This window comes from Lutjanus erythropterus, chromosome 17 (assembly GCF_056507025.1).
Source record: "Lutjanus erythropterus isolate fLutEry1 chromosome 17, fLutEry1.hap2, whole genome shotgun sequence".
Taxonomy (NCBI): Eukaryota; Metazoa; Chordata; class Actinopteri; order Lutjaniformes; family Lutjanidae; genus Lutjanus; species Lutjanus erythropterus.
This window is the reverse complement of record NC_139333.1, coordinates 10,266,596-10,278,972: the sequence shown is the minus strand read 5'-3', so window position 1 is coordinate 10,278,972 and position 12,377 is coordinate 10,266,596. Positions and strand designations below refer to the sequence as shown.

Sequence of the window (12,377 nt, the reverse complement as noted above, 5' to 3'; positions counted from 1 at the left end):
TGACATTTGAGCAGTTCCAGAAAATCCAACTGAAAGGATGATCATTTGTCGTGTTTCCCTTGCTGCCATTCATTCTACAGAGTGCCATAATTCCCCACAGTCCACACGAAACTTTAATTTAGTTTATAAAAGTTTCTCTGCTGTATTGTCACTTCACTGTGCCTGATGGATCGGTGTTGCGTCATGTTACCCACTGCTTCATGTCAATCACCTGACACCCTTAGGAAGAAATGGGCATCTATGCCAGGAATTAATCTCAAATTTTTCAGTCAGCTCAATCTCTTTTTTTTTAAGGGAATCGTTGTTAGCTGGGTTCACAGCTCCAGTTCATGATAGGTTTGACATGATCATGTTTGTATTTTGACAAAAAGGACAATAAATGTTACAAAAAATAAATTACAGATGCAGGGACCCTTCCTACGGCCCTGGTTTTCTTTGTGCACCAATAACAGTTAGCAAACCTGACACCTTGGTCAACTTTCTCCTTTCCTATAAAAGAAAACATATTTGTTGGCAAAATGGTGGCTAACTAGCTGGCTAACGAGTGATGTAGATTTGTTAGCTAGTTTTGCTAACATTAGCTAACTTAAAATGTGTATGTATGTAACCAAGGTCAATCATGACCCTTTCTATGATTAATTATTATTGTATATATCCTTGAGCCAAGACAAGCTATTTAAAAATCTGTGATGTCACCAGAATGTGAAGTCAATGGGCAGAGTGAGAACTCGCGGGCAGTGACCAGGGGGGAAACTGCTACTATATTCAGTGGCCCGTAAAACCAGGAATTCAACCCGGAAGATAGAAAATGTTTTTGGAGTTTGTTCCATGCAAGCAGCTTGACTGAATGGGCACTATCTTTGTGTATTTTATCTAGTTCATTATTATACATCTATGGTTACCCAGGAACATACTGCTAAATGATAGCTAACTAGCTACCTAAAGACTGATATATTTGAGGTAGCTAGTTAGTTGACACTAAATAACTCACTAATAATTGATGTAGAGTAGCTAGCTATTAAGCTAGCATTTTGCTAACATTAGCTAATATAAGACATGAATGTATGTGGCTTTTACAGGTCTCCAAGCAATATCTTTTAACCACATTCAGAAAGTGGTTTTCTTTCAACATAGATGAGCTCATAGCATATCTAAGCACAGGAAACCGGAAAGGAAAGGAGGAAAGGAAAGGGGAAAGTTGACCGAGGTACTGCACTATCGCAACTGCTATTGGAACACAGAAGAAAACAGGTCAGGACTTAGGAAGGGCCAATTGCAGAATGATTGGAGGGAATGCAGAAGTTCTAGCTGATGTCCTTTTTGGGGTAACGTAGGGCTGGACAAGTAATCAGAGATGTTCAGGTCACTGGGGCTAAATAATTAGGAGTCAATGAGGTCAAAGGTCACAGATAGGCTTCCACTCGCTCCCATGGCTGCATCTCTGTGAAGAAGCCCTCACACAGGCCAAAGCCTTGATCCAGAGTCAGAGGAATGGCCTGTGCCTCTTCTTTGATCTCCTCCCAGGGCTGCAGCACCGCCTCCTCGGGCTGCTCCGGGAACAACGCAGAGGGCTCGTCGAACTGCTGCAGGTGGTGGTGGTGGCTGTGGAGCATCTGATCCTGCTCCAACTGTTGCGGATGCGGCTGCTGCGGCACGTGGAGCTCCCCCATACTGACCGTGCAGTCCATGGTGGTGGCGTTCAGGTCCATGTAACCGTAGGATTGATGGTGGTTGAGGTGCTGGCCCTGACCCATGATGTCCCCTCCTCCTGTGCACCACCTCCCCAGCCCCGCCGAGTGCTGCCTCCCCTGCATGGACACCTCCATCTCGCAGCCCAGGGAGCTCAGCGCTGTGTTGATGTCCAGATCCTCGAAGGTGCTACAGTTCCCGCTGAGAACGTCATCGAACACAGACGCCAGGTCAAAATCCCCTCTCAGGATGTCTGCTTTGTGGGCCTCCGTTGCCAAAAGAGGAGACTCGGTTGCCCTCATTGCCTTGCTGCTGTTCTTAGATGGCGCGTGCTTCCGTTTGACGCCCACCTCTGGGTAAGGGTAGCCATTTTGGGTGCTGTGATACCCTTGAACCAGTTTGCTCTGTCTGTGGGTGCTGCTGCTGCTGTTATTGTTGTTGTAGTGGTTAGCAGACATCCTCCTGCGTTTGAAGATGCCGTTGACGAACATGTCGGCGTACTGCGGATCAATCTGCCAGAAGCCCCCCTTCCCCGGCTCGTCCTTCTGTCGGGGGACCTTCTTGAAACACTTGTTGAGGGACAGGTTGTGACGAATCGAATTCTGTGACAAAGACAAAAAAAGAAAAGGATAATTAGCAGGATCCCATTGGCTCTCAGCAAATTTGAGTTAGTCATGCAAAAACTGAATGTTGCCAGTTTGTCTTTTTAAGGGAGACGAGAGGAGGAGGAGGAGGAGGAGGAGGAGGAGGAGGGTGTATTGTTGTTGTTTGTATAGGAAAGCAAATGTACCTAATGAGGCTTTCTAGTAGCAGGCAGCTCTGTGCATTTCAAACATGATCAGCTGTGCTTAGCTGCCATCTCTCTCAGGAGCCCTCATTAACACACACACACACACACACACACACACACACACACACACACACACACATTAGAGTGCTTTCTTCCATTCCCCTCAGACAAAAACCCTGTATGAGCACTCTCTTGGAAGATGGAAATTTGTCAGACCCTTGTCATGGAAATCATCAAGGACTGAAATTAGTAGAACCCGACTGATATATCTGTCGACCGATGTCATTGGCCCGATATCGGACTGTCACACCTATATCGGTCTATATCAGCATTTAAGTTATCCAATATGAAAACTTTTTCAGAGAAAATAAGGCAGATTGTTTTAATTTTTTTGGTGTTAGAGACAGCATTTATATACAGGCCTATCATGGTAGACATCACCACAGTCCCGTACAGTATCGGGATATTTCTTTTATTGCAATATTCAATGTATTGTTACATCCCTGTTTACTGAAACTGTAAACTTTCTCTGAGGGATGTAAAAATATTAGGGCCTGACAAATACTGGATTTTTGGGGCTGATACCAGTATTAAGGGGTAAAAAATTCTGATATCAATATATTGGCTGATATTCTTCATACATAATATACACAATATAGAATATATACATGAACACATTTTTGCAATGATCCCTCAAAAGTGGTTTACACTTGTGACAAAGACATATTTTACAGTTTTACAATAAACTTTACTGCTCATGAATGATATCAGGGCACTGAAACACTGAACTTTCACCAGTATTTTTAGTAATTATAAATAACTATGAATAAAAAAAACTGTAGAGCTGAAGTGATGAATCAATTAAGAGATTAGTCATCAAATATTAATTTAATTGCCAACTCTCTGATTCCAGATTCTTAAATGTGAATATTCTGAATGCTATCATGGGCTTTGAGAAACACTGATCAACCTTTTTCACAATTTTCTGACATTTTATAGACCAAACAACAAATTGATTGTTTGAGAAAATGATTGATAGATTAATCGATATAAAACAATAGTTGCAGCCCTAAAACAACACAAATAGAGCAAAAAAAATATCAAACCTGAATTAAGAGAAAGGGTCAGATAGATATACATGCTGCCAGTATTACGATCTGTTACAAAATTCATACAGGTGCATATCAGACAACATACATACCGATGCCGCTGTGATAGGCCAGTATCGGGCTGATGATATCGGTCAACCAATATATCGGTTGGATTCAAATATCAAATATGGTGATGTGAAAGTTTACTGGTTTAGTTCCCTGCTGTCAGTATCTTTGTCACAAGTTTCTGGTAACAACATTTTATCATTGCAAAAAATGTATATATTCTACATTCTGTCTATTATATACTGCATAAAGAACATCGGCTGCTACATTTATGTCAGACTTATTTACTCCTTTAAATCGTCATCAGCCCCCAAAATCCAGTATCGTCAGGCCTTGCTGTCTTGTGGTGTCTGATGGTAACACCGGGATCAATTGCTCCCCCCTCTCCCCCTCACCTCGCCATTTATCTGACTCATCAATAATAGAGGGAGAGTTAAAGCCGGGCTCGGTTACCTGCCAGCTGGGCTCCGCGTGTCTGTAGTAGCAAAAATTCTCTGTTATCCAGTTATAGATGGTGGACAGAGTCACTTTGGGCTGTTTGCTGGCCTGCATGGCCATGCAGATGAGAGAGGCGTATGAGTAGGGCGGTTTGACTTTAGGGTTGGTTTTGTAGTCGACCTCCACAGGCGGGCTGGCCTGGATTGGGATCTGCGGGTAGCCGCCGCTCCCCGGATGTGCGCAGCTGGCGAACGTGGAGTCGCTGCCGGAGGTGACCGGGCTCCCGAGGTACTGAGGCATCCCCGTGCTGGCTGTATCCCCGGCTGGAGGGCTGGACGGAGAGTCGGTGCCACCTCTGGGGAAGCCGAGCCGCTTGAGATAGAGGTGCTGCTGGGAGGAGGGGCAGCCCGGGCCGGCACCGCCGCTGGGTCGCTCCGGGTCCGCGCTGAGGATGGAGAAATTCTGGAGCCAGTGGAGGCTGGTGAGACTGTCGTCCATGGGGGCAGAGTCCGACCCGGTGAGTTGATCCTCCGGGTAAACCGCCAGCCATTTCTCCTTAAACTTGTTGGCGATGTCGGGGCTCGTCAGGACAGGCATCCTGGCTTTTTGCGCACGGAGAGGGCTGAAGATGTCCAAAAGATCTTCAAATCCGCATTTAAAGTTTTGCTTTATCTTGAAGGCAAAGAAAAAAGTCAGAAAACGGAGTTAATTAAATTAATCACAAGAATGTTGATAAAATCAAATCATATTATCAAAATATCTCCCTAAAAACAAGTGTTAATCCCAAAAATCGCCAAATGATGCGTAATTTGATGCGTAATTTCCCTACCTCCGCTCCGCTGCAGCCTTTTTGGAGGAGACTCTCTGTGTGCACCTGTTGCAGTCCGTCCCTGCCTCTCCTCTCTCCTCTCTCCTCTCCTCTTCTCTCCTCTCCAAGGACTCAGCCGCGCATCTAGTCTCTGCGCAACAAGTGCGGCAGGGGGAGGGTGAGGAACATCCAGCAGCAGCCGCAGCTCATATGGAGGAAAAAAGAGAGAAAACGCCACTCAGGACAGATCCATGCCAACTCAGACGGACCAGGCTATTACTCATCCAAACGCTGGGCTCAGTTTTTTGGTGTCTGTGGGAGGTCAAGACGTGAGAATGTGTGGAGGATGAAGCAAAATAAGTCGCTCATAAAGCCCGAGAGACTGCCCACCATCCCTTTAAACGCCCGAGGGAGTTTCTGATTGGCTGGCTGTCCTCGCTTCTCCAGGTTTCACTTTAACTCTCTCTCTCTCTGCACTCACACACAAAAGGAGGGGCACTCCATGTGGACTGAGTGCACTACAGGTTCACTGCAGTAAGAACAGCCAGTTTGCCGTTTCTCTGCCTTTAATCTTTGTCTTCAGCCCGGAACAGGCTGAAATGTGACCTCTGTGGCGCGCGTCACGGCCCCCCCTCCATCCCCGCGCCTGGCGCTGACAAAGGCGCGCCACAGGTCCCGCTTGTAGCGCACTTCTGCACCTGCAAGAAAGGCAGAACACTTAAACTGATAAGCCTGTATTTACCTGTTCACTGTGGACAATCAATGGATTACAACCTAATCCTTTTTTCAAATGTGCACTGTTAAAAAAACCCCGAATAGACCTCAGGATAAACATACAGTACGCGTTTTGGCTGAGACATAAGATAGTGGAGACTGGGGATGTAGTGACACTCTTTGCTTGAACATCAAGAAGTCAATGGTTGTTCAAGACAGATCTCTCAAACTTTGATATGCAGTAATTTATTTTTTGAGGAATGCCTTCACAAGATTTTTGAGTATTTAAATAAAACTAAAACTCTTAAATTTTGAAATTAACTAAACAACATTTTCCCAAACTATATATATGTTTTTGTTGAGATAATTTATTTTTCTTCTTTAAATAAACTTAAAGTTTTAGACCCCCCAGAGGGATGCTTGAAAATGAAATGGTTTGAGTAGACTCAAAATCTGTTTAAGTAAGCTGCTGTGAAATTTTGAGTTTTCTCAAGTTTTCACTTTTACAGTGTACATAATCACAATTATGTGAGTTCATGTTAAATACAAAGAGTTCTGTTGTTACAATCTAAACCACTACAGGGGTGAGTTGTAACGCTAGCTGGGGATACAGCGAGACAGCATTTTCTGATTTAAGAGAGACATGGTCCAATTTTTGAAATATGTATATTGGACAATAACTAGCAATCAGTTTGCGAAGTGAACAATTTAAAGTGACAAAAACACTTTATATATGTATGTGTGTGTGTGTGTGTGTGTGTGTGTGTGTGTGTGTGTGTGTGTGTGTGTGTGTGTGGACTGTGATGCCACATGAGGGTTTGATCACTGTCACAGTTAAGGCAAATGTAGATGGCTGTTCCTGGGGTGTGGGCTTTGTCAGCCATGAACATCTACTTACATGACCCTCACTTATTTTTGCTCTGAGTTTTCAATGTGTTCTATGCACACAATTCAGAAATTGACATAATTTTACTGAACTGTTACAACTGTCCCCACCCCAAACAGCCACTAACTGTTTTACCATGTGTACCAGTTTTACATGATATAAGTGAAACACTTAATACAATACCATGAATGTGAGGCAAGAAACTTTTTCACATGAAAAACATTTTTTTGCTCTTAAAATCTACAATGTTGCTCATAATGATACCATAAACATACCACTTCTCCTGTGGTCACCTATATTCCCGTAAGTATAAACAAGTCAGTTCAGTGATATTGTGCAAAATCTAACAGCAGAGCAATCAAATATGTAATGAAACAAAGTGATTAAATAATACACAAGTTAAGGGAGATCAGTAGATGCATCACATTAGGCAGAGTTTAGACAGCGTGTCTACATAAAATGAAGTTAAGCTATCATACATTAAACAAATGTCTGAGCACAGTCATCTGATGCAAGTATCACAGTGTTTATAGCTGAGTTAAAGTGGCAATTAAAGTAAGAAATTGAAACAATTAGGTAAAACTGAGTGCAGCAAGATATCATACAGCTGAATAAAAACAGTGTACAACAGGATACAATAAAGCTCACAGTTGAAGACATGACTTGTTCTGCTGCCAGCGCTGCAAAAGCCACATAGTTAAATTTGATTTTAATTTTAAGAATAGAAATAAGAGTAAAAGCTTGTTTGCAATCAGAATTCATCCATGTTTGGTATAAACCCAACATTTAGGCCTCATCAGTTACTATTGTCAGTGTCAGAGGCAATGTGAATTATCAAGAAACACTGCCACTCAGTGGATAAATTCTGTATTGCAGCTACACCAAACTGACAGACCTCAAACCGAACTACTGGTATTAACAGTCAATATGGAGGCACTGAAGGTGAGAGAGATGTCCTACAACCCGCAGAAAACAATGACTGGCTTATGTAGGGGTGTGCTTAAACATATCAGGCTGAATGACATATGAGAACCAGTGTTTATTATCATTTTTCCATGGGGGGCCACCAGAGAAACTGATGAGTCTGCCATGGTCCAGACAAAAATGTGATAGAATTAGTTGCCTCCTCACTCAGTGGGACGAATTTACAGACAACTTAAGTGAAAAAATACTTTGGGGCTTCTATGTCTTGTTAAATATCCTACATTTGCTCTTTACCACTCATATTTACCACTCAGCAACTGTACAGTACTATTCTTAGCACTGAGCCAATAGCTTGCTAACACTTCTGCTATTTGTCATCTTTTCTCAATTGCCATGTGAAGCAATAATTATTTTTGTTGGCAGCTCCAACATTTCAGCGGTAACAGTAGAGGAACAACAATGTAAACAACATGGATATAAGGCATCGAGTGGATAAAGTTACAGTTTAATATAGAGGATATAGTTAATTATTATTACCAATGAACACAGCACTGAGGCCTTTCAGGCCTGATAACAGTGTAACAGTAAGCAAAATGCAGTTGTAACTGCAATGATCATGATCGTATCGGGGGCCACATAGAACCATTTAGTGGGCCAGAACTGATCTGCAGGCTGTATTTTGCCTATGTCAGATATAAGGGGTGCACCATACTTACAGTACCATGGGTAATGTATGTTTTCACTCCAAAACTCATAAATCAGCTTGACTAATCAAACAATTGCAGCCAACTCTTTAGAGTAGTTCATGTAAACTTTTTACAATAATATCCTATTATGTCTTTAAGTGGGAACTAAATCATGCAGGAAATGTCTTTTACAAAATTGTGTGAACTTTGATCAAAACAATTACTACAGGTTTATAGGAGGCATTCAATGTAATGTGTGAAAGAGGGGAAACAGCGCTGGCAAAGCCCTTACTCTTAATTCCTTGGGTGCAAAGTTTCCTGGTTTCTTCAAATATCAAATCAAAATTTTCTTTCTCGTTCCTCATGTTTTCTCTATTTTCTGGTTGAATTTAACCATTTCAGACAAACAAAACATCGACCCTCCTCCAATTATATCTGTACCATATGCCCTGTCATAACTTTGATAATCTGACAACCAAAAACACTTGAGATGCCTCGACTCCACCAGGCACCTGTTTGAAAATTTGTGGATTTGTGACCTGATGATCACCTGATCATGTGGTCTTCAGTGCTCCCTGTGGGATACACAAAGCTGCCCTTCCTTAAAGAAAGCGTAGATCTGGGCAAGTCGATCACTGCGATCATGGCCACTTATGAACTGGTGTGGAAGGAGAATGACCTTACAGAAGTTAAGAGCTGTGGCCCACACACATAAGCCTGGGAATAATTCATACAGTATGCAGTGCCAGCCATCTCTGCTCCTCCCTAAACAGATTTTGTCAACACATCTGCTGAGGTTAAAGATTTGGATTGCGGAGGCTGACAAGGGCTGGCATTCCGTGTAGGGCACCGAGGATGGATGAGTGGGCAAAATCGATGTTGAGACACTTGAAGAACGTGGCTGCGTCAGGCCAGCTGTTGCATCCTGTCAAGGAGGCTTGATTTTTAAAATGTCTCCAGGTTTGTTCAGGTTCTTGACAAAGGGCTCGCTGGTGAGACAGGCAAATGTTTGGACAGCTGTTCTTATTGTTGCCAGGCTGTCCCACAGTAGGAACTAAGCACACACACAATATGGCTACAGTACATCTGACGGTTGAAAGAGGTTGCTGAGGAGGACGGTTACACCAGTATGTATTTCTTGTTAATAGCACAGTAACCTTTGGAGGGGTTGTCATTTACAAAACTAACATATGGGAAACTCTCTTAATTTAATTCCTCTGGCTACTAAACTGTGAAGCTCACAACTACATTTCTGGGGAAGGCTGGAGAACCAATTGACAAACAAAAGATATTAGACATACTGGACGTAGGTCCCTAAACACCAATGGGATATATTAGTTTTCAGCACTTTCTACCAGAAAGCCCTGGCAGAACAGCTTTAGGAAGTCAGGTGATGAGGATCTGACTGTGGTTGATGAATGTACATCTAAGCACAGGACTTCCATAGACAGTTAACCATGTGTTAAAAAGGCTTTCTGACAGAAAACCCTAAGATTAACTTCATGTGCTCACTTCTGCAGAGATTAGAAGTCCTGAATACTCCTCTTGTAAGTTTTAAATTTAGTTTTTGCCACATTTTAGTTTATTTTTGCTCTACAACTCTAAAATTTTGCAGATTAAAGTTTGACACACCAGATTAAAACAAGGGAAACCTAAGGCCGGATGTATACTTGCTTTTAACTAGGCATTTGCATATGCACCCCTATGCATCATGGCTGCCTTGCATATCTTGCGCCCATTTGGAGTGATGGCTGCGCACGTCCTCAGAAATTAACATGTACGTGAATGCAAAAGTGTGGTTAATCAGCAAGTATACCTCCAGCCTAAATTATATCCAATGGAATACTCTGTCTGTCAGGATGGCGGTTTAGCAGCTGGACTTTAAAAGCAGGAGGCTTGAGGTAGAGATTAAGTTCAGGCAATTTGCTCACAATGAAGACATATTAAAGTATTCGGACGTAGGTTTTAGTGGCATCTAGTGGTGAGCTTCCACCCTGCATGTACCTTATCTCACCTTCCCCTTCCAAGCATGTGGTGGCTGCAAAACTTGCCACAAAACATTAAAGAATGTATCTGTCAAGGGCCAATGTTTGGTTTGTCCGTACTGGCCTACTGTAGAAACTTGGTAGTTTAGTATCAGATTAAATTACACAAGCACCCCTACACTAATTACCACGCGGCATCTCTAGGAACCTTTAAATTGGTGCTTATAGAGGAGACACAACAGAGGTGAGTGACCTGAACACAAACGTTACACATTATATTGTTGCACAATCAACAGTGAAAGGGACACTTCACTATGAAATAATGTAGGAACGATTTTGTCCACTATAAAAATTAGTTCTGACATGAAACTGCTCACAGGAGACTATCTATCAGGACTATCTTCAATAACTGTGTCATGATTTATGGAAAGAGTTTGACTTTAAAATATGTTTTTTGGTGTTTTGTGCACCACAAGCCAAGTGTCATATAGTTCCATTATTTTTGAGAGAAGGCAGACATCTCCATGGCTGATATTGCCAAAACTCGGCAAATCACACCAAAACTATCTAGATGGATAAATTGCACTAAAGGCCAGAGGGAAACTGTTGTAAACTGTCCCCTAACACTGTCTTCAGTCCATTTCAGCTAAGGTTATACCGCAATGAGCACATTATGCCAGACTAAGTATTTGTCTGTATAGAGGGCCGACCCTCAATCAGATCCAGCAGAGAGGCAGCTGCAATATCTGAAAACACCGCCGCAATTTCAATAAAAACATTCAAACCTTCAAGTCTACGCCCATTTCTGCTATTTATGCTGTATGCAAATAGACCTTTTTCAGAGCAGCCATTTTGGCATGAAATAGCACAGGTGTTATCAATGACGCTAATTAAGGTTCAGCTTCATTCAGGTCAAACTGAGTCAGAGTGCTGCTATTTTGAATGCTGACTCACTGGAAAGGCTCTGCCACACTTAATTAGTATCATCGGTAACACCTGTGTTTACCCTATTTCATATAAGTGTAGCGGCCGTGAAAAAGGTCTTTTGTGCTAGAAAATGTCAGTAATGAAGAGAATCTTTGTGCCACACACTTTCATTTCAGACACTTTAGAAAATATGCCTATTCGTTTTCTTGCTGAGAGTTAGACGAGAACTCTCAGCATGTTCTCCAAACTCTAAACTATTCCTTTAAATTATCCACGGTGGCTGCTTTGGTAGCACATTTGTTTAATTTTTTTATTCTGAACAAACCTGAATGTGACCCTGTGGGATATGGTTATGGAAATATGAAAAATGCAGTTTGCTTGTATGGATGTGTAAAAAAAAACTTAAAGGGACAATCACCCCAAAGTCAAAAATGTACACCCCCCCCCTGCCCTGTAGTGCCACTTATTCGTGTAGTTGAAATGTCATGAATTTTGGAGATATTGACTGTACAGACGTCTGCCTTCCCTCCAGTACAAAGGGACTAAATGGCACTGGACTTGTGGTGTTAAAAGTACCAAAAAAGGTTTGTCAACAGCAATGCCTCTTTCCAGAAATATCCCATTTCTGAGTGAGCAGTTTCATGTAGGAAACTGATGAAACTTCTCATAATGACTAATTTTTTTCTATGGTAGAAAGTAGTTATTTCCACAACAGAACATCATACAGGATTTTAGTGGAATCAGCTAATATTTTCATTAACTTCACACAAAGATGTAGGTTTTTATTAAGTTAATGTCAACTTGACATTTCTAGCTATTTTCAGACCACTTCATAACTTATAAGCACGAGTTATTCCAGCTTGGAATGATGAGCTGAATAAATGCACTGCTGTGAGTTCACTCACTCATCACATTTTAAAAGAAACTCTATCGTTAGACAACTTTGAAATAATTGTTTGAAATATTTTAAGTCAACTCATATTTAAGGCAGCAGGGGAATGTTTGTTAAACTGAACCTGCTTAAAATGATTTGTATTGTACACCCATTCTGTTCTAGTGAATGAATGTCTGTGACCAACATCTCCAAAACTCTGCAAAAACTATGGGATAAACAAGATTTTGACCTGGGTAAAAATGCCTTTTGGGGTGAACTGTCCCTTTCACGTTTGATGCTGTCAAGTCTCTTCCCCGAGTTCAAGGGTCTTCCATTGTGTTCCTGGTTGTTGCGATAAGAGCCCATGAATGACACCAAGGAAAATGAAGTAACAAAGAACTGTAGATTGTTAACGAGAGTTAGTCACACCAAGGTCACACTAGAGTGTAAACATGAACTGGAAAACCTTCAAGTTTCTGTACAACGTAATAAAAACATG

General features: G+C 41.9%; 1 protein-coding gene across 2 annotated transcripts; it reads right to left on the bottom strand.

Moving 5' to 3' along the window:
* Nucleotides 1-847: 847 nt before the first annotated feature.
* On the bottom strand, nt 848-5,748 carry foxj1b (forkhead box J1b). 2 transcript variants are annotated; one of them, XM_084740939.1, is made up of 3 exons: nt 4,904-5,748; nt 4,090-4,746; nt 848-2,291 (listed from the first exon to the last, which is right to left on the bottom strand). In XM_084740939.1, exons 2-3 carry the CDS (start codon nt 4,669-4,671, stop codon nt 1,404-1,406), a joined length of 1,470 nt encoding a protein of 489 aa, XP_084597065.1. In that variant the 5' UTR covers nt 4,672-4,746; nt 4,904-5,748; the 3' UTR covers nt 848-1,403. The 2 variants fall into 2 exon arrangements, with proteins under 2 accessions (XP_084597065.1, XP_084597066.1); XM_084740940.1 differs by lacking the exon at nt 4,904-5,748 and having other exon boundaries at nt 4,090-4,748.
* Nucleotides 5,749-12,377: the final 6,629 nt, after the last annotated feature.